We start from the raw sequence: 23,700 nt of genomic DNA, 5'->3' as shown, positions 1-23,700 counted from the left end.
TAGGCTTATGAGCATCTGAGCTTGCTATCATCAAGGTAGTTAGTGGAGGTGAAAGAAAGGTAGTAGTTGGATGGGGTGGATGATATTAGAGTGGGAGTTGCAAGGGCATAGCCAGCATGTTTTAGGTGCGCTTTTAATAAAGTTTTGACGTTGGTGCACGATGGGAGGTAATTGTGGGTGGGAGTGAGTTCCATAATTTGGCTATGGCGAAGAGAACAGTGCTTCACCAGCAGAGTTATTGGCTTTAGTGATCTGCAAATGATTTTGTTGCTGGATCTTAGTGGTCTGGTGGTGCGATAGGGTTGGAGTAGATTCTGGAGGGATGGGACATTTAGTGGATGGTTTACTAGTTTTGAGAGTTGATACCACTGAAGGAGGTGAGGGAGTTCAAGCCAGCCCAGTTCAGCAAGTGAGAGACAGTGGTGACTACAGTAGGATGCCCTGTGGCGAATTTTTTGATTTTGTTGTAGCAGGTCTCTAGCTTGTTTAGATCACATTGCCTTAGGTTGGTATATACTGGAGAGGCATAAAGTAGGGTGGAGATAAGGTATTGAAATCTTTGCTGCTTTGGTGAGAAATTGTTTATTTCTGTATAATGCTCCTAGTTTTTGTGGACTTTTTATGGTCATGAATATGTGAATGTGAAATTTTAGTTTATTGTCTATTTCCATTTGGTTTGTTCAGTTGGGTATATAGTGGTGTTGTCTTTTGCTGTGATGTTAACGTGAGAGTTGTTTTGAGTATGTTTGGTGGGTTGGAAGATGAGTAGTTTAGTTTTGTTTGGGTTGAGTATTAATTGGGCATCGGATAACCATGTTTCAACAGAGGAAAAGGCTTCCTGTGTGACTTTTTGCAGTTTGGGTAGGGACTGGGCTGAGCAGATGATGGTAGAGTCATCTGCATATTGGATGAGTATGCCATGTTTGGTGGCAGAGGCTAGATTATTGGTGTAAACAGAGAAAAGTAGGGGTCCAAGGATGGATCCTTGGGGAACCCCTATGGAGACAGGTAGTTAGATATGTCATTCTGCCATACAACGGATTGTTGGCAGTCAGACAGGTAACTCTGAAACCAGTTGGTGACTGATTGTGAGAAGGATAGGTTATTGAGGCAGAGATAAGTTGTTTGTGTGGGACCATGTCAAATGCTTTAGATAGGTCTAGGAAAGTAGCAGAGGAGAGATAGCCATTGTTTTTATGCTGAAGGATAGTGTTTGTAAAGGAGAGTAAGGCAGTGGTGGTGCTATGGTTTGGTCGGAAACCATGCTGAGTACTGGAAAGGAGGTTGTTAGTAAGGAGGTATTGTGAGACCTGAGAGTGTATGCATCTCTCTAGTATTTTGGAGAGTGGAGAGAGAATAGCTATGTTCTGCAGAGGGTCCGGAATTATATGTGAGACTTTCCACAATGTGGGAACGTAACTTTCTGACAGAGATCGGTTAATCAAGATGGATACTGGGTAGGCCAGAGCATCAGCTGCGATTTGTAGGTATTCACTTGGGAGGTTGTCTGCTGCTAATTTGGTGGGTTTAAGTTTAGTTAAGAGTTTTTATGTTGGAGGTAGGTACAGGAGAAAAGAGAAGACAGTGGGGAGATTACTAGTTGAAGGTGTGGGTTGGAGGAGGGGTTGTGTTGTTTATCTAGTGATAGTATGGTTTGGGTGAAGTGTGTGTTGAATGAGGAAGCAATATTTTCTGAGGAGTGAGGGATGTTAGGAGGGAGGGTACTGACTTTACCTGGGTGGAGGATGGAGTTTATGGAGGACCAGAATTGTTTGGGGCTGTGTTGTGAGGAGTCATGGGTAGACTGGTAGTATTGGAATTTGTCCTGTTTTATTAGCTTTTTGACTCTATTTTCTAGGAATTTCTGTCTAGCTGGGTTTTGGTTTTGGCCCAGTCCTCCCAGGCTTTATCCCTGTTTTTCATTTCTGACTTAGTGGTTTTCTGTAGCCATGGGGAGGGTTGTGCTTTGGTTCTGGAAAATCTTATGGGGGCATGGTAATTAAGGATGTTCAGGAAGGTAGTATTAAAAGATTCAACATCTAGACTGAGGTACTTTAGAGCATGCCAGTTACATTCTTTGAGGGATGAGATGAATGTGAGTTAGATGACAGGTTTAGCTTGGTACAGGTATTTTTGAGTAGGAATGTTGGGGAGTGATCACTGAGGCTATCTGATAAGCAGCCTGTTATATATGACTGGGGTTCTTACTGACTAGTATCCAATCCAGGGTAGAGTGCTTGCTGGAGTTTTTATTTATCCTTGTTGGTGACTGGACTAGTTGGGTGAAGCCATGAAGGTGTACATGATGGGTTGGATTGTTGCCAGAACAGGATTGCCAGTCAATATTGAAATCACCTAAGATGATAGTTTCTTGGGGAGATGGTGGGTAGACCAGCTGAGGAGGTTTTCTAGTGGAGGGATGTTTTGGCCAGGTGGGAAGTAGCATCCAATTATGTTGATGGTTTTGTTTTAATTTTGAGGTTGGTATATATTATTTCTTCATTGCCTATTTGTGGAGCTGATGATTTTAAGATCTGGATGTTTAGATGTTGTTTAAATATTATAGCTAGGTCTACTCTTAGTATGCTGTAACCTGTAGGGAGTATTTGCTCACTGGTAATGTGAGGTTTTAGCCAGGTTTCTGTCAGGATGACTATATCTGGGGAGTATAATTCTATGGTGGCATGGAGGTCATGGACTTTGATATGCATGAGATTATTAGTTTTCTCAGTTTTGAATGTGTTTGAAATTTTATGATTGTTCTCTGTGGGTAATAGGTATGGTGTTGTAGGGATGCTTTACATTTGAGTAATATAGTTTGGGTGAGACATGGGTGGTGGTGTGAGTAGTAGTACAGTGGTAGTGGTTAAGTGGTGGAATGATGGAGCTCTGGTAGGATGTAAGATATGCAAGGAGAGTGCATGTAGTGAGCAAAGGAAAGGTATGCTTGTACATCAGTTGTTGAGGAGGTGTGATAGTAGAGGGAATATGGAGGGTAGTGTGTTGTTAAGCTCTGTGTGGCTGGCTTGTGGAAATGGGAGGGTTTGTGTGTGCAAAAGACACTGGGGGAGGGGCGGGAGGGGGGGGGGAGTGGGGAGCTAAGCAGGTAGAGACCCTGTTAGGTTCTTGTATGAGGGGCTGGAAACAATCACAAAGCAAGACAAGTATGTGTTAAGAACAATCACAATTGACCAAGGACTGCTCTGAAACTGTAAGTCTTGTCTTAATTTCTCAGGTGGAAAACCAGGGGCTACTGTGGTATTGTTTAAATAAACAAACACACAGTATTGATCAGTTAAGATCAGTTATGGATACTATTTGCTAACAGAGGAATAAGAGAAAGTGGAAGATGTGAAATGAAGATTGGCTCAAACAGTTAGACACATACTCAAAGTTAACTGTAGCTGTTTGCAGACAGTTCAGATTGAGATGGTAAATATATATTATAAAGATTATAAAAACACACTGAGCAAATAGAAGAACATTAGAAAACAAAAACCAGACAGTTATGCAGCCACAGATCACAAACTTATAGAAATAATTTAGACACTAGTATGAGCTGTCTACACACAACACTATTACATGAATAACATTAGTGAACAAGGTGCAGCTATGCAAATAGACCATACATACTATTATACTAGTAACAACTTGGTGCATGCCATAGTAACATCTTTTATTTTGGCTACTCTGAATACCTCATCTAAATGGCAGTATTTATTTATTTATTTATTTCAGTTTGATGAAAATACAAAGATAAACAGAATAAAAAGAATAAAAACAAAATACAAAATACAAAAGATAAAAATAAACATAAGATTCAAGGTACAGATACATAAGGATGCAACTGTCAGTCTACATGGTATGAATGCTGGTAATTTTTGATACAGAGGCAATAAAAGGAATGGTGTTTACATAACATATTATTTATATCATGAAATGGATGATTAAAAGATAACAAAGAGTCTGAGTCTAGTAATGGCAGAGTGGTAGAACAAGCATAAGTTTTAGAGAGCAAACTATTTACAGTATTTACATATATACACAGGACAACAGTAGCAATAAGTAGATATGAACAAGGTTGATAGTAGTAAGAAATTGAATAGCATTACTGTGATTTTCTATCAATCTTAAAGAAGGGAGGTAGTTTTGGTTTGTGGACATTGAGTAGGTTTAGGTGGGCTGATGGTTGAAGGATGTTGGATAGTGCAGGACATTTAGAGGGTTAAATAATAGCCTGTGGGCGTTCTAGCCAGTTTAGTGACTGGAGGGCAGAGCAATGATGGGAGGAGTGTTTGGCTTTGGTGGTGAATTTAGAAATTTTGTTATAACAAATTTCCATTTTGAGGAGGTGGAGGTGGATAAGTTAGTTAATCATTAGTGAGGGAAGAAGATAGGTAGTGGCAAGCGTTTGTCTAGAAGCAGGAGAGAGATAGTGGAAGTTTCTGTATAACAGGCCAAGTTTTTGATGTGTTTTCTTAATGTTGAGTTGAACATGGATGTCAAATTTTAGGTTTTCATCGATAGTGACCCCAAGAAGTTTGGCATGGGGACAATTTCTATGGTAGAATTTTTAAGGCTTCTAATTTTGAAGGTCTTTTTGTCAAGAGGGAAGGATTTTGGAAGAGTAGTATTTTAGATTTGTTAGCATTTAGAGATAAGTGATTATGGAGCATCCAGTTCTCAGTGGCAAAGAAGGCATTTGGAGATTGGTGGCACAGCAGATTAAGGTGGAGTCGTCGGCGTTTTGTACGATATCAGTATTTGGGATAGCAGAGTGGAAGTCATTGATGAAGATATTGAAAAGCATGGGGCCAAGAATGGAACCTTGGGGAACTCCAGTGGGGGTAGGAAGGAAGTTAGAGGTGCCTTTTCTCCATTTTACAGCTTGGGATCTGTTGGAAAGGTAACTTGAGAACCAGGATAGTGTATTGTCAGAGAGGTTAAGGTTAGAGAGGTGACTAAGGAGATGAGTATGGGAGACAGTGTCAAAAGCCTTAGAGATCAAGTAGGACTGTTGAAACTATTTTGCCAGAGTCCATGATTGACTATATCAAGGAATGAAAGTAGAGCAGTTATAGTGCTATGGCCAGGACGGAAACCATGTTGAGTGTGAGAGAGGAGGTGGTTTTAGTAAGGAAAAGCATTAGTTGAACATGAGTTTGAGGTATTATTGTTTATACCACCCTTATGAAAGGGACATATGATTCCTGTATGGATCGATTGATTACATCTGCAGCAATTTGTAAGAATTTAGATGGAATATTATCTGGGGCATTTGAGCAAGGTTTCAGTTTGAATTAATAAAGAAGGAGTTGAACAGAGTAGCAATTTCTGTGTCGGATTTGGTAGTATCAGGGCAAGGATTATTTTTGGTGCCTGGGTTGAGAAGAGAATTAATGGACTTCCAAAATTGTTTGGGGTTATTAGAATGGTTGGCTTGGAGAGTCATGTAGTAGGATTGTTTGTCTTTGTATATAAGTCAAGTTGTTTATATTGAAGTAGGGTCTCAGGATGTTTATTATGCTGAGATAGTTTCCAGCATTTGTCTCTCTGTCGATGAGTTTTTGGTTTCTCTAGTTAACCATGGTGTGAATTTAGATTTGATTCTTATGGTTGAGGTGCTTGGGTGTTAAGTATATTTAGGAAGGTAGAGTTAAAAGTTTCACTATCAAGTGGTAAAGACTTTAGATTATTCCAGTTAGTTTGTTTGAGGGTATTAGAGAAGGTAACAGGATTAAAGTGAGTAAGGTTTTGTGTATGTAGGTATTGATGCTGGAGGGGAGAAGACTGTGTTGCTCGGTGGATGAAGGCTGGCAGGTGGTCACTGAAAGAGTGGTAGCTAAGATCCAGTCAAGTGTGGATCCTGGAGGATTGCTCTTGTTGGGTCTTGTTCCAATTGACATCCCTAAAATATAGGTCTCTAGGTTAATATTAGTTGAGATCCACTGGAGGATTTCTTCAAGGGTGATAGCATTGTTACCTGGGGAATATAGAGGAGATGAAGCAGATACTTTGTGAGTATTAATTTGTAGTAAACTTATAAGTAGTTCAGCGTTGTAAAACTGAGGAATAGGGTTTGGGTAGATTGTTAGTAGTGCTAGGTCCAGGGTTTGGGTGGATATTCCAGAGTTCTTAATTTTGCCCTGTCTTGTTTACCTGTTATACGCTTTTATTTGGAAATGTCATTCCAAGGAAATGTTTGCAGTACCAATGTTATACAGCTGACACTTTTCTATACATTGTCCTTTGGATGACTGTTTAGACTTTGTTCTGGTCTTGATAACTAATAGCTGGCTGAAGCCCAGTCCTAACAAGATGGAATCTATGATTATGCTTGCTATCTTGTGACCCTCAGAGGCTCCTAACCTGTCTCATTATTACTGTGTGTGCCTCAAGTGTGTATGATCTGGGTATGTTTTTGAATGACATGTGGAGACTGGAGGACTAAGTAGAAGTTGTTATCAAGTTATCCTGTTTTGACCTTGAGAATATTGGCAGGATCAAAGATCTATTATCTCCTAAGGATCTTGCTATGGTCATCCATGCACTGGTTTTTAGCCATTATGTCTACTTAAATTCACTTCACCTTTGGCTAAATGATGCTGATCTTTGCCACCTCCAGCAGTTCCAAAATTCCTTGACAAGGGTGTTGCCTGAGTAATCACATTATAGCCCCATTATTCAGTGGTTGCTGGTGACGTTCGGCATTTAAGACCTTATTAGTGAGTCCTACATTACCTGAGCCCTCACTGTCTTAAAAGCCATCTGTTGTCCTTAAACTTAGTTTGATTGCTCCATTCAACCAATAATGCATATTTATTTATGTATTTGCCTTTGTTTACTGGAAACGTTTGATTGGGCAAAGCTTCTTTCAGGAGAGATATGTGGAGAAAAGTCTCCACGTTGCATACATTTGCACAGGCAATTAGCATAAGCTGACAATAAAACTTTTTTTATTTTTTATTTATTTGTCATTTGTTAACCGGGTGTCTGGCTGGGCAAGTGCCTTTTTTCAGCAGAAACCTGAGGAGAAAAGCTCCAGATACAAAGACTACAATTAGTTACAAATGAGAAATACAGATATAAGCTAAAACATACAAGGAGAATATTATTCATCTTATACATTCTTAGAAAAGACACATTGATAATCTAAAATACATGTATTGTAATAGTTGTATGATAACATATAGGAGAAAAGGTAAGGAAGGACTAGTATGCAGGCAAGTCTTACATATAGCATGGAATCTAGTCAGAGAAAAGTGGGGAGGGAACAAGATAAGTGGATTGTAAGATGTAAGTGAGAGTTGTCTAAGTGGATGTAAGATATAAGTGAGAGTTGTCTTATACAGTAAACAGGGTTAAGAATGCATTGTTACTAAAACAGGAATAAAAACATACAAACAGCAGTGTCTACGATGTAAGATGTAAGAAATGGAGACAGTGGCTTGCAGGGAGAATGAAAGGTGGGGGAGGAATTGCTTCAAGTAGGGTCTTTACAGGGGCAGGTCCAGGAGTTTAGTAGGTATTCCTTTAGGGCTAGTTTGAAATTGGAAGAGTTTTGGTAAGATCTGACACAGAGAGGGAGGTTGTTTCAAGAGGTGGAGACTGCGTGGCTATAAAGACTTTTTCCTATGGATTTATTAGGTTTGGTTACTTTGAGAAGGTGCTGGTCAGAGCTACGAAGCTCCAAGTTAGGGACATAAGGGGAGATGAGAGTTGCTAGATAAGGACATACTAGGGGTCGATGTAAGATGGTATCTGTCAAGTGGAGTTGAGGCAGAAGGAGTTGATTATGGAATTCTAGACAGTGTAGTTTTTTTTTTAAAGAGAGGCAGTGGTAAGAGCAATAGGGGAGAATTGTGGCAAACCTAGCAATTTTATTATATGTAAGTTCAAGTTTGTTTAGCAATGAGCTATATATAGCAATGAATTATATATAATTTAACAGGTGATTACCATGTTATGTACACTATATAGTATTTACAGCATACTATAGAACATTCAGCATTATTTTACAATTTATGCATAAGGTCACACTGACAGCAGACAAGGAAGAGGTATATTTTGTCTAGTTACTCAGGAAATATGTTAACCTAAATATTTTATTATTCTTATTTGATTTGGTTGGATAAGGAGGAAACTTAGTAATGGTGTTAGTACAAGCATAAGACTGGTTTGTTGATAAACATGATTTTCCTGGGATTTTAACATATAGGTGGCACAAGATTAGACTAAGAAGGGAGCTTAGTAAAGGGGTTGTTACAAGTACAGGACCATTTCATTGGTAGGCAAGTATTCAGTGAGATTTTAAATTGTAGATGAGATGAGATGAGATGAGAATTGTTGATGTTTGTTGGGAGAAAGATCCACAATTTAGCAACATATAAAGATGTGTTTGAAATCCTGTGATATGTCGTACCATGCCCCATTCCTCTGGAATTAACTACCACCTTGAATTCAAATGTTTGACTCAGAAACAATTTTTAAGAGGTCATTAAAGGTAACCCTCTAATGGGGAACTTATTTCTCAATACAAGAGTACTTTTAAAGGGAAACCTTGAGCTGTTGTGTCAGTTTATTATTTTTAACTGTATTTTGTACAATGCTCTGTTGCAAAACACTTTCAAATAGATACCACCAGTAATAAACCTACTTTGCACTGGCATCAGTCAGAGAAGTGACATCCTAACAAAACCAGCACAGACACCCAATGTTTTTTGGAAAATGTCATGCAGCTGTTGAGCACAAATGAGAAGAATTATGGCTACTCTTATAAAGTCCGCTGTCTCCTGCCTGGATTTCCTTTCTTGGCTTTAGATGCTTTCCTAACCCCCAATCAAAGTATGACTGGAGAACATCATGAGTGATTTTGTAGGTTATCACCTGGCCTCTATCTACGTGCCAAATCTTATCTCCATTTTCATAAGCTTTTTATCTAGGAGATAATTAACTAAAGTTGTTGCTCATCTTTTGTAAGTATTTTGAGAAATGAGAGGCAGTACCCACCTGCACTTAGTATTATTTAACAACAGAGCATCTGAAACAGTGACCAGTTGGCATAATGGTTAATATCTTCATCTCTTATGTACAAGGTAGAAGGTTTGATCCTGACCTTTGGCCAATGCCTGTTTGGAGTATGCATGTTCCTCCCACCTTTGAAAGACATGCTGAGTGTTTCCATCTCATACTCACCAATGAATGGAGGTGTGAGCAGCAGGACAGACCCTATATGGTGCCCTATAGGGGGAAGAGTTGTGTAAACCAACCAATTTGGGCGTCTAATGTGGTGCACAGTATCCTCATGATAGGAAACACAGATCACAGACTGCATACTGCGGCAGGTCTAGCCACATACCAGTGTAAAAATATGACTGCAGGTGATTCAGTCTTGTTGATTATCATCATCAACCTACAACAGAGACCCCATGCTAATTGTGGGAGGGGTATATGTGCCCCTATTGGTCAGTATGTGCCCTCCATAAAGCCCAGCAGCCATAGGCCAATAAGCTGGTGTCTAGTTGTCCAGCTTGTGGGAAAGCTATGTTGAGTGTGTAAAACCAGTCAACCTGACAAACATAAACTAAGAACTGCCAATGTAGGTTCACTGACAGGATGAGACTTGAAGTGGCAAGGAGGAGGCTGGACATCCTATGTATCCAGGAGAAAAGGTGGAAGCACAGCCACTTGGCTTGGGATCCAGCATCTACTACTCAGGAGGAGGACATGCTGGAACTGTGGTGAGGGAGAGGCTTCAGAAGACAGTGAGGGATGTCATCAGAATTAGTGACAGACTCGTGGCAATCAGATTCCACCCTAATAATAGGGCAGTATTTATAGTCTCAGCCTATGCCCACAGCAGGGTTGCAATTGTAGGAACTACTAGATAAAGCAGGACAACGTAAATTGATGTTAATAATGGATCACTTGAAAGCACATATCAGAACAAGATATGAGGACTGCCTGGGTCCACATGGGTGGGGCAACAAGAATAAAGATGAAGAACTTTCTAGACTTGGTTCAGAAAGAAAGACAGTCACAAGATCATATACAAGTGTAGTCAACTTGCAATTCAGGTAGACTTCCTCCTAAAGGGGCACTGGGGTAGAATCAGTGATTGCAAGGTCATCCCAAGTGAAGGAGATGGCCCACAGCATAAACCACTGATTGTCAAAATCAGCTGTCAGCAGTAGTCAGAGAAGGCTCTAAGGTCAACAGAGACCAGGATAAAGATCTGGAAGTTGACTGGAGAGAAATCTCAGCAGTGCAAGGAATTACTTAGGGCTCTAGCACCTCAAGAAGAGAAGGAAATAGATGAAGAAACATGGCAGTGTCTCAAAACAGCATGGGTGAGGACTACAGATGTATGTGGCAAAGCCAGGTATGGAAATAAGGTACATAAGGACAGATGGTGGTGGAATGCAGAAGTCCAGGTAGCCATCAAAAGAAAGAAGGAGTGCAGGAAAAAACAGGAGAGGGAAAAGGCAGACCAGGCTAGGAATGAATATTGGTTGGCTAACAAACAGGCTAAGAGGCTAAGACAGCAGATGCAATAGCAAAGAACAAGACATCATAGGCTCTACCAGCTTGTAGAAAGTAAGTCAATAGATGGCACAAAGAAACTATAACCAATTACAAGGCAAAAACAGAAAGAAAGAAAGAAAGAAAGAAAGAAAGAAAGAAAGAAAGAAAGAAAGAAAGAAGATAATCACATACCCTTCATAGGAGATGCCAGGAATAACCTGCTCACCAGACCACAGGACATCAAAGGCAGATGGAAGGAGTACTTCCTGCAGCTTCTGAATGAGGAAAACCCAACAGAAGTTGTTCTTCCCCAGACACAGCCTACAATAAGGAAAGAGGAGAAGCCCAACATAAAAGAAGTAAGAACAACACTAAGGAAAATGAAATCATGGAAAGAATCAGGTTCAGATGAGGTCATAGAAGATATGATAAATATGCTGGGTGAGACAGGGGAAATATGGTTCTTGAGGGTACCATAGCAGTGTGGAGAGAAAGGCATATCCAAGATGTTGGGGAATAAGCATACTAGTGCCAGTGTTCAAGAACAAAGGGGACATTCACAACTGTGGGCAGTACAGAGGTATCAAACATCTGTCACATTGCATGAAAGTTCTGGAGAGGGTGACTGATAAACTACTACACAGAGTAGTAGAAAGTAAGATGGGAGATGAACAGTTCCGATTTTAATCAGGATGCAGCACAACTGATTTTAATCAGGATGCAGCACAACTGATTTTAATCAGGATGTAGCACAACTGATTGAGTAGTTGCAGTGAGTTAAACATTCGAGAAGAAGCTAAAGATGAGAAAAGAATCCAACTGGGCATTCCTAGACATGGAGAAAGTATATGACAAAGTCCTAAGAAAACTGAGTTGGATAGTCCTGTGGTGGTTTTAATTCCCAGAAGCACTGGTAAAATTAGTGAAGTCTATGTAGAATGATCCAATGACTCAAGTCTGACCAGTGTTTGTTCTTACAGAGAGGTTTATAAGTAGAAGTGGGTGTACACTAGGATGCAGCTTTGAGCCCACTGCTCTTCTTACTGGTGATGGACTACATTAGCAAACAGCTTGGAGGGGGAAGATCAATAAAGCTGCTGTATGCAGATGTTGTGACATTACAAGCAGACTCTGAGCATAACTTCTGCAAATGATATGGGAATGGAATGCAAGGATATGGGAATGGAATGCAAAGCTGAAAATACATGAGATGAAACTGAGAACTGATAAGGCAGTTGTAATAGCACCAATTTGTGGAGTTTAAAAGAGGCTGAGAATTGAGATAGAAGGGAAAATAGTGGACTAGGCTCACAGCTTCAAGTATCTGGGAGTGTTGGTTGAGGAGAAAAGAATTCTGAATAAGCAGGTCAAAGACTGAATCAGAGGGGCTGCAGCAAACCGGCACAGAGTGTCTGGTGTAGTATTTGACAGAAGAATGCTATAGAAGATGAAGAGTAAGATGTACAAAACATGGCATTACAGGCAGAATCTGAGCAAGAACTTCAGCAAAGGACAGAGGAATGGAATGCAAAACTGAAGGCACATAGAATGAAACAAAGTACACATAAGACAGTGGTAATGGCTGCAAATTGGGGAAAATCAGAAGAAGCTGTGAACTGAGGTGGAAGGGAAGATAGTGGAACAAGTTAGTGTCTTCAGGTATCTGGGAGGGGTGATTGACAAGAAGGGAAGTCAGAATGTGGAGGTCAAAGCTAGAAACAGAGGGGCTGCAGCCAACTGGCACAGAGTGTCAGGTGTAGTGTATGACAGAAGAATGCCAAAGAAGCTGAAAAGTAAGGTGTACAAAACAGTGGTGTGACCAGTGCTACTGTATGGTACAGAAATCTGGGCAATAAAGGCACAGCAGTTCAGAAAGCTAGAGGTGATATAGCTGAAGTGCCTGAGATGGGTGGTAGGATGCACACTGTGGGACAGATGAAGAAATGAGGCATAAGAGCAGAAGCCAAAGTAGCTCCAATTGCAGAAAAGATCAAAGGGAGCAGATTACGGTGGTTTGGGCACATGTGCAGAAAAGCAGAAGACAATCTGGTAAAGAAGATTTGCAACAGACAGGAAGAAGGCAAAAGGACACAAGGGCATCCGGCAAAGAGGGAGATGGATTGTTTGAGAAAAGACCTGTGACAGTCAAGCATGAGTGTTAAAGAATGCAGGAGAATAACACTGAATAGAGAGAGTTGATGACAGTTGACCCAACATCCTGACCCCATGTAGAAAATGGGGAAAAGTGGAGATTGTTGCTGCTGATGATTTGTGGCATGGGATGGCACAATTTTCTTCCCACAGCAACATTTAGTACTCACTTGATCCATGTTCAGAAAAAGGCAACTTGTAATAAGTAGATGCTAGAACTGAAAGCCAAAGGAATGGAGAAAAATGAATAGAAGATGGAACTTCACACAGTTTGTAGAGCTCAGTCCTGCAAGCAACTTTAATAAAGAACTATTCTGAAGACAGAAGAGCCAGCTATTTATACTGAAGTGGACTCAAATCACAGTGAAATGGTCTTAAAGAAATTGGGGGAAAAAAGATTGTCATCTGATCTAAGCTCCTAGTAAAACACATACAACACACACACCAAACATGTTGTATTTGATGCAGAGCACAATGTTTCTACTAACATCGTCATAAATGTGATTATTTACATTATTCGAGATATAACGCATTTTATAAATATATATATATTTGTAGATAGATATAGATTAGATATGTATAGAAAATTATAATATTGTTACTTGTTTATTTTATGTAGCAGTGCTCAAGAGACATTATTTATGTTGTTCCTATATATAAATGAGGAGGGAGAACAAGAACAGTGAAAGAACTACAAGAATACGATTCCCAACATTTTAGTATAAGAATATAATAAGCTTTTATATTGTTTGGGAGATCTACTATACAGTATAATCAAAAAAGAAAGAAAGCAGTTGTCCCACTGGGATCTCCATTGCAGGTCAACATATTTTGTCCTATATCTTCTTCATCAGTCTGACCTGAACTGTATGTTAAAAACAACTTTGCATATGCTCATTACCAACCAGGACTACCCATATGTATGCCTGTCCCCAACCAAAACTATTTAATGGATTTGGTGTGCAGTATTAACCATTAAGGTCCCCCCAACATATTTACTGGTACTTGAACTCTAATTTGCACACAACAACCTAATGAAACCATTGGGCATCCTCCCCCTTTTAGGTAACCCCTCTGTTTTTTCATAAACCTGCAAATGGAACAATAAAAATGTTCTCTTACCTTTAAACATTTGTGGATTAGGTACATAATATGCTTATATGAGAAGAAAAGTTATTTGATAACACATCTTCTAAACAAGGACTGGTTTTATGTAGCATCACATTTATATAATGATTGATTACTAGCTACATTTGTTCTAATACTGCAGGCATATTAATGTAGAAAATAAGAAAGTGCTGCTCTTTCAAGTTTTCTGCTGTGATTTTTGAAAACCACTATTATAATTTTTAATACTCTGAAGATGAAATGTGAAACAGTGATGGAAGCAAAATTATGTGGTAGCACAACCAATTCATATGTTAGATGTTATGAAAATTACCATAAATGTCTGTCCATGCATGGCTAAGCATGAAATATTCTACATACATAAGAGGGTATATTATCTTCCCAAAACCAGTTGTATTGGCAGGCAAGAAAAACTGTTTGAAACTGGTAAGATAGTAATATTAGCTCACAGAAGCAGAAAGACAGCAAGACAAACTTTTCTCAAATGAACCACATTTTTACATCTTTATATTTGCACAGTTGCCCTACTGTCTGACAAAAGCTGCACCTTTGATTTTTCCTCTATCATTATCAGACTCAGTCTTCATCATTATTTATTCTGCAACACACATACACAACAAAGGAGTAATGTGTACCTGGTGTATATAGAGTGGACCATTTGTTTTGTCACTGTAGTTAAAGAGGAACATATTGATAAAGTGGATAAGAATGCTGGGAGCATACTGCGAGTTGTGGACGTTAAAGTTGCACCATTTGTAAATTATCATGAAGACCAGATATCCAAACAAACTAAAAATGAAGATCATCTCAGGAATGAATTGAAGAACGATGTTTAGCACATTCCTAAAATAGCTGAAAAAAATAAAAGTATTCAAATAAGGGAAAGTGAGCCAGTATTCATAGTTCAAAAATATGTTTTATTAAACAAGATGTGGATAACATTTATGACACTTCTGCTTCCAGTAACTGATTGATTCATTGATTGATTAATTGATTTAAATTTGTTGACCAGGGTAGAGCACTGATCCTTGTGGACCCATTTCAGTCTTGGCCTGCAAGTGCAAGGTATTGGTAGCACACAAAATGACATGCAAAATAAGATATGACATAATATAAAACACTGGAAAATTAGTTCTGTATGAAGTATTTACAAATAATATATATGCATACCATGTGGCAGACTCAACCACAGCAAATATTCACTTGATGAAAAGGTACAAATTAAGAGGTAGAAATGAGAGAAGATGGGTGGAGTAATGTTTAAACATGGAAAATACTGGTTCGGGGACACAGAGATAACTCACCATGTCTACACCCAAGGCTATTTGGATTTAATTACTGACCATGGCAATGGAAGATCTATTCAGAGAAAAATGTGAAAGCATAGCTAATGCTGGCAAGAGAGGAAGGGAGCTGGCTGGTGATGTCTGGTGATAGAGCATACCTCTCAGCCTCTTAGAGCAAGAAATCTGGACAAAACCATAAATAAAAGTGGGACAAAGGTCTCAAAATGGAGACAATTTTTAAATAACGTTCCTATAATTTTTATTTTATTTTATTTATTTATTGAATACATGTAGACTCTGGGATGACTTTGTTAAGATCATTAATAAAGATGGAACCTTGGGGGACTCCTATGGTGTTGGGTATGAGGTCTTGTTGCCTATCAGAAAGATAGGCATGAAACCAGTCTAGGGTTTTGTTATCTAGATAGAGAGTTTTAGGGTTGCATGCAAGAGTTTGTGGTTGACCATATCAAAAGCTTTTGATAGGTCCAAGAAGAGTAGTGCTATGTTTGGGCCTGAAGCCATGCTGGGAGTTGGTTAGCAGGTTTTCCTGAGTTAGGTAGTGGATGAGTTGTTTGTGAATACTTTTTTCCATGATTTTTGCCAGTGGTGACAAAATGGCTATTGGTCTGTAGTTTGAGAGGTCAGTGGATGAGCCACCTTTATGGAGGGGGATGACATGGGAGATATAAACTTAGAAACTTAATATAATAACAGGTTTTTCATTAGCATGAATTTTATTAATAGTATGAAGTCTGAATCTCAAATGTCTGTCATTATTTTATAACTTCAATTTTTAATGATTTGCCACTAATGTGCCAGAAAACCACAATATTATGAAAAACAGACCCAAAATATGAGGCAAAAATTTGGACATTTTGCAAAAATCTGTACAGTTGAAAAGTATGGGAAGGCACAGAAGTCCCCTCCACGAACAAAGGAACTAGGGAAGCATGAGTCCAGCCAAGGAGCGCTGGCACTATAACCATACATTGTGTGTGTGCGTGGGTGTGTGTGTGCGCGCACGCAGAAATGTGCAGCTGTACAGGGGCTTTACACAGCGGCTATCTCACTATGCTTGACAACCAATGGAAACAACATAAAAGCATTTAAAAGTCTCCTGGTTCCTGCAAGATGGCAGCCACTTTCATTGTCAGATGTTTGGAAATACAAATGAGCCTACCAATGGAATAAGGCAATGCTTACTAGAAACCAGTGGCAAAACCAGAATAAAAAAAATGTTTGGACATGGCAAGAGCATGTACAAAGGTCTAATTTTATTAGCATAATTTACCTGGTATAGTTTTCACCTGAAAAACGTTTAAATAGTATTAGCCACTTAAATATACTTACTATTCTTGGTAGATATATACAATGTAAAAATCTGTTATAATTTATATATGCATACTTAAACTAGTTTATAACAAACTTACTTTCACACTTAATATACTTCATAATAAAATTATTTATAAATTAGCACAAATTAAACTTCATCTATTTAAGCTTCTCAACTTTAAAATACAGAAAATGGAACACATTTCATTCAGACCAGGGTAATGATATGCATCAGTACGAAATTGCCACAACGGTTCCAATCCTTCTAGCAACATTGTATGTAGAGAGTAAAAAAGTTTGTATAATGGGAACTTAGGGGTTAAATGCCAGATGGAATGTTATGGGAGGGTTGTAGTGAAAAAGTGTGTGCTTTATTGCTTTTCATTTGATCATGTGACTAATTTAATGTGTATCTAACTTGTAGTATTGAAGGTATCTGTTATCTGAAGAAGTCTTGCTAAAAGGCAAGACGAAACACTCTTCATATTAAAGTTTTTAGGAAGTACTCAGTCTGGGTCTTTGGCAAGTAATTAGAATAGCATGAGAGCTATGCATGGCCTGGAAGTGGGATTAAAAAAAATAATTAGCTGCATATCTAATTAAATAGCAGCTCCCTTGCCATTCCATTTCAAAAATGTATTTCTTGAGTCCTGTTTCTCAGGAAGTCCTCAGCTGTTTCACCACATCATTTTGCATCTCTCTCACTCCCTTAAAAGTTGTTAACAAGCTCATTTATAGGAGGGTGTCCTCCTCTCTTTTAATTTAACAATTTTATTATGGCAGGTTGAGTTGCTTCCTTAGAATTCAGTATCCTAGATTTCCTGATAACTCAGAGTATACCCTCATCCAATTTTCCAGCCTTTTATTAAATTATAATCCCAATTATTGTCTCTCTCTGCCTCATTTCTTCCCAAAATGTTGCTGTTTTTTTTCCTTCCACAGTTACTAATCACTTCTCCATTTCTAATATTGTCAGACTCAATAGGCCTAAAAGTTTTTCTGCACTCTTCAATTCACATGTTGTGTATTACGTGAAATATTAATCCAAAACGTTGATTTAGTGGTGATTTCATTATGCTTGTATCCCTGAGGTACTGTCAGGAACAGACCTCTCGAGATCCCCCGATTGGCATTATTTGGAAAAACCTCTGTGGCTACAACCTTACTTCATGCTCTCAGGCCTGCAATAGACATAACATTTTTACTTGTATAGCTTAATTTCATCTGTTGAGATCTGGACCTCCTAGTGCATCTGCATTTTTAGCCATAACAAATCTATCCCATATGACCCTTGGCAACTTTCCTTCCAATATGAAATCTAATATTATTCTCTTCCATGTTCATAATCCTGTAGGGTGGAAAAACTGAGAATGACTGGAGGATCTATAAAGATAAAGGGACTAAAAATTATCTCAAGAATTGTATTCATTGGTTCAACTCCAAGAGGATCATCTTCTGCATCTTCACAACTTATTTTATTATTCTTAACAATTCTTCATACTTTTTGTTTTCTGAGACAATTAAGTAAGCCCTAAACTAAACTCCCAAATATTTTTAAAAATATTGTTCCTCCCATAAATATGAGTACTGTCTGCCCAGCCATTTCTGATTTGTGGGGATGGGGGGGGCTGGAGTAAAGTTGACAGACAAAGCTTTTGTGTGTTCACACTTTATTTTGCATCCTGCTTAATTACTAAAAATCTTGGATCATTGTGAAATACTTCTCTAAATCTTATTTAGATGGGTTAAACAAATCAAGATATCATCTACATATAAAGATATCTTCATGTCTACATTAGGCAACTGCTATCACCTTAAGTCTTTCTAATATAAGTGACAAAAGATTCCATATAGAATTGGATGGGGTATAACCCTGCCTAGTTCCTCTAGGAAACAAAAAAGGCTTATCCGGACTAAAATGTGTCTTTATACAGGCTTTTCAGCCAATATAAATTGAAAAAAGTAATTCCCTAAATTCTTCAGTGAAGCCAGACTTTTGAAGTGCCCACCTTATATAGGGCCATTCCACTCTACTGAATGCAATTTATGCATCCAGCCTTATCAGAACTACCCTCTGCTCTGTATTCTGAGCATTTTGTTTAATTAGAGTCATTTTAATGGCATTCACAAAAATCTACTGATGTCCTGCAAACTCACATTGATACTTCTCAATGAACTCAAGAATATAAATATCTGGCTAAACTTGCAACAAAGAAAGACATCAAAAACATGCAGTCGTACTTGAGAAATAAAATCATTTGGTAGATGGATGGAAGCACCACATTCTTACCATCTTTTGGGACCACTCATCACTGTTATAACAGCTTGTTTCCAGAAACTCTGGACATGTCTATCTGTAATAATTTATTTAAATATTTCACCAATAGGCTGGTCATGCTGTCTTTCTTTGCTGCCAAAACTTAAGTGCAAACCCACTGAACTCGTGGTTTCTGTGTTGCTAATTTTTAAATAATTTCCATCTCCATTATTCCTTCAGCCTACATTTGAGTTACAATTCCAGTCGGACCAAAGCTATTTAATCTAATTTGCCTTTTCCTCCCAGTTCAAATCCCATTTGTACAGTCAAGAATAGTACTCCAAGGAGTTTGCAGCACCGAAAAAAACATTATGGGAAGTGAACGTGTATTAAGAATTTGTGTTTCCTACCAAGCTCAAAGTAAATTGGAACGAATTATCATTAATTTTTTATATAGTTCTGGAAGCCACTAGTGAACTCTTTATACTGGGAGCAAAACCATCACCACAGATGTCTTACTGACTTCTTATTGACTTCTTGTATTTTATAGGAACTTTTTTGAACATTCTCCTCCCCATAAGAGTTCAGTAAACCACCTCAGGTTCTGAAAAATCCAGCTTGGAAGGTAGAAGAGGCATGGCTTTTGCTCCTGCCTGGGGGATGTATTTCTTGACTTCACAGCTGCTGTGCCATGCCAGGAACAGGCAGATGCAGGTCCTGACAACTAGGCCATGGCTGTGAGATAGCTGTTGGCATAGCTCACAACATCTTTTCTCAGTAATCTGAAAAAAATTAATGGAAAGATAAAGACTCAAAATCCAGGGACATTTTTTTAAATATTATCCAGTTCACTTAAAAGTTAACTCATTACAGCCACATAAAGTTTGTAGCTGTTTCTGTAGTTACAGCCTACTGAGACCTCTAGTAATCTAATATAGCCTGTTTTTCATTAATAACTCCAAAACCATGCTACATACAAGCTGTTGAAAGATTTCATCTTAAAGCTGACATGATGGGCAACACAACGGCAATAATGATTGACATCTCTATAGTGCTATTAATAGACGTTCATTGTTGTTTGCATACTATTTATATTATCATAATGTTCATATTTTTGTAAGTAGTTTAGCAACCAAGTAACACAGAACTGCATAGCCTCATACAAAAGCTTACGCATGGACATACAAAACACTGCTGAGAGTATATGTGCAACTTGAGTGCTTACTGAGATATTGCAAGCTGTTTACAAAATGTTACAGAATTACCTTTGGGCATGCAACCATTTGTTTGAAGTGTGAGAACATAAAGGTTAGGATGTAATCATTGGAAGTTACAGTACAAACCTCCAGAGTTCCACTGGACTGTTTTGTATCACCATAAATATGCATTTTCTAAGCAATAAGAAGCATAAAACTCTAACGTATAGCATTATTAACTGACTGTAATCCTTAGTAATTTTCCAGTAAAACAAAAATCTTATGAGGGGCAGGGCAAAAAATATAAGGAAAAATCAAGGAAATTCTGCAAAATCAGGGACATTTGTGAGGTATGGACATTTGTATGGCTACCAAAGTCAGGATTCTGGAATCTGTTATATGGCATGTGGGGTTGAAAGCATGATCCTGTATGGGAACCATTGGTAGTTCCTCCCCCTAGTGATGTGGGTGCCTATATCACCATCAGGAGGTGGGGTCATGGGTCTACAATTAAAATCACCTCATGCCTCTTTGTTGACAGCCATAACACATAAATTTCTCACCCATTTAGGGAGTGCATGGACTATGGCAAGTCTTGCCGCCCAGGACAAGGCACAGGAGCCCTCACCCTGTATAAATTGGTGGCCATGCTGAATTAGTTAAAGCATAGACAGGAAGGTGTAGTATTGATTCAAGAGAAACAGAAGAGATTCTCACATGATTCGATAAACAGAAAACAGAGGTAATCCAGAGGGCTCGATGTGGATTAATCATAGAGAATACAATAACTCTGTGAAAAGATCTGTTGGTGTAATTATGCTATGCAAACATAATTCAAAGTATAACATGAAGAAAGTACTTAAATGTGTGGCAGGTCATGTACTGCTGACTGTAACAGATAATGGGGTGTATGTGATAATTACATGTTGTATATATGGGCCATTCAAGAAATACGAGACATACAAGACATTTTTAACTGAATTATCAGATGGGCTTCAAACTTTTGTATGTAAATCTACAATCAGAATGCCTTTCCCTCTGCAATGTTAGATAAGTAATACAGAGACTAAGGATCAGATTCCAAAAAGAGTTGCTCTCAGTGTAAGTGACTTACTTCAGTGTAAGGTCTATCTATAAACCGACTTGCTACACAGACCAGATTCCAAAAGACCTGTTCTCAGCCTTCTCTCAGTGTAAGAGGTCACTTGCACTGAGAGCAAGTCTTTTGTAATCAGGCCCTAAGTGTAGATTTGTATCCGCACAGATGGGACAATTATTGAAAAAAATATTATGAGTCGCATTTCATTCACCAAAATTACATTTCTACGAACTGTAATTTTGTGACCTCCTTTTCCCTTTGTCCAGACTTCCATATGTTGTAAATTCTTTATCAGTAATTCCCTTGTAGTAGCCAGCAGTTGTCATTTTAGGCATATTGTACAAAATATTCTATACTCACAGTTTCTTAGTCCCGGGTGGATTTGCAGTAACCAGGAGGACTTCAGAATTGAAGCCAGTGATTTGAATCACAAGTTTAGGCTCAGAGGTTACAAACATGACACTATACAGACATTGCTGGCATGTGCTTGTAACAAAGCCTGAAGTGAATTTTTGAAATGTCAAACAAGAAATATAAACGTTTGATAATGAATCCAGAGTGATTACCACCCTTCTTTTACCAAAACTTAAAAGACAAAACAAGTAATCAAACAAACACTGTAATTTATTAGAAAATCTTTTTTTTTTGGGGGGGGGGTAACATTGTTTTGATTATTTGCAGGTTTGGTTTCAGGAAAGGCAAACATTTGTGCCAGCAGTAAGATAACTACAAGGGCCCATGCTGAACATTCAGATGTAACTGTTGTTGTCTTCCAGACTACAGAGTTGCTTTGCATGTGGTACTTGTTCTTTTTTGTAAATTCATCTGTAAATCTGAGGTATTTTGGTCCAAGAAATATGAGATTAGGGATCTGATTATCTGTAAATCGCAAGAGTGGTTTATAGGATTGTATACAACTGTAGTGCATTCAATGTAGCTCAGACTTTGTATATCTGGAAACAATAGATTCCCCTTCATGTGAGAAAACAAAGATGTAAAAAAGGACAAAAGTCCTCACTCACTTGATATATCAGAGCACACAACTCACATTTATAAGCCAGGATAGAGTTAAACCAGGCTGTCTTAATATGTCAGAGTGGCACCGAGTTTTGAACAGAAAAGAAAAACTGTTCATTGTAAACCCGGATGTCCTATATCCCCCAGAATGACTACAAGTATTTTTGATGTAGTCCATAGCGGGTTTAAACTGCTTTCAGCACATTTATGTATCAGTAGGTGTGGTAAAATTCACATCCACTAGATGGTGCCTTTGTACCATTTTTAACCTGTAGGTTTAACTTCTTAATATATACATCTATTTCATATATTACTAGGTACATGGCATTATTAGTGAGGTGCACATTTCTGTATTTCACTACATAATTTATTTGAAGCTATTTGATATGCAGCAGTTAAATTTCATAGGATTTTAGATAAGCTTTCACCTTGTCTTCATTAATTTTATCTGGCATGGTCACATGATGTCTTCATTAGAATATAAAAACTACTTTATCAGCTTTGTACTGTTTTCAGGCACCAAAGAAGTAGAAAGGTACAACCGTGGTCTGCTGGTTAGATGTCTGTGGTGAGCTTTAATAAATAAGCTTTTGAATTTTTCATTGTGCTGGATACTTTTCTGCTTTCTTTAAACATATTATTAGTATACATGCACGTGTAGATATAAATGCGTGTTTGTACATATGATTTCCTGACATCTAGTCAGAGTTTTTGTTATTTTGCCTTAAGATTCTGGTCTCATTGTACTGATGTTACAATTCTCTAGTACTGCTTATCGATATTTGACTACGGTTACGACATGGTACACAGTATTTACAGTGCTCACACATTAAAGAGTACTTCTCTTTTCTCACTGATGTGTCAGTGTGGAGTTAGTAATTTAATATTGTTTAGGTATTGTATGGCTTAGTCTTTTGAGGGTTTGTTATGGCATCTGGTCAGTTGTAGGTGATAGCTTTTGGTGGTTTGGGAGTAAATTATTCATTCACAGCTGAAGCACAATTGTGCACAAGAGTACGTTGTGTGTGTGTGTGTGTGTGTGTGTGTGTGTGTGTGTGTGTGTGTGTGTGTGTGTGTGTGTGTGTGTGTGTGTGTGTGTGTGTGTGTGTATGTGTGTGTGTGTGTGTGTGTCTGAGTGCCTGTTGGAGAGAACTGGTGGCAGGCAACACTATTGCCAACTGCCCCTTGCTGTTTTAGAAAATACAGCCATGTCTGTTTTAAATCTCTTAATTGACCAAACAAGGCAGTGATGCTGAATTTCTCTGACTCCGCTGTTCACCAAAAAGTTGATTTAATGAATCTGCTGTATTTCCTGTTATATTTGTTACACATTTGAAGCTTTTCTCCAATGAAACCAAGCCCATCTCAGTAGGACAACTGGTTAACAAATAAATAAAAAATAATGTTAAGTAAAACAAATAAATAAACAAATAAGCAAGCAAGCAAACCAACCGATAAATAAAACTCCTGAGGACTGAAAGAAAGTAAAAGTCACTCTACTTCACAAAACTGGTTTGTAAAGTGTATGCAGCTAGCTTAACCACAGTGGATGGAAAATTCATAGAAATAGCTAAGAAAAAAAGAAAAAAGAATGGATTTCACTATTCATTATGGCCAGCAAGATGTTGAATATAAGGTCACTTGGATTCACAGTGGTATGATCATAGACAGAGTCACCAAATGTATCCCAAAGCCCTGTTGTCTGCA

General features: G+C 38.3%; 1 protein-coding gene across 1 annotated transcript in view; it reads right to left on the bottom strand.

Annotated features, from left to right (window-relative positions):
* The window catches only part of ATP6V0A4 (ATPase H+ transporting V0 subunit a4), a 563,239-nt gene that overhangs the window by 127,562 nt on the left and 411,977 nt on the right, over positions 1–23,700 (bottom strand). Inside the window, exon 16 of the mRNA XM_044088210.1 lies at positions 14,439–14,655. Coding sequence (XP_043944145.1) covers positions 14,439–14,655 — 217 coding nt within the window. The remainder of the gene's footprint in view (positions 1–14,438; positions 14,656–23,700) is intronic.

The sequence above is a fragment of the Protopterus annectens genome, chromosome 11.part0, assembly GCF_019279795.1.
Source record: "Protopterus annectens isolate FY-2018-M chromosome 11.part0, PAN1.0, whole genome shotgun sequence".
In the NCBI taxonomy this organism is placed as follows: Eukaryota; Metazoa; Chordata; order Ceratodontiformes; family Protopteridae; genus Protopterus; species Protopterus annectens.
The sequence above is the reverse complement of the archived record's forward strand: the minus strand, read 5'-3'. Positions and strand labels throughout refer to the sequence as shown.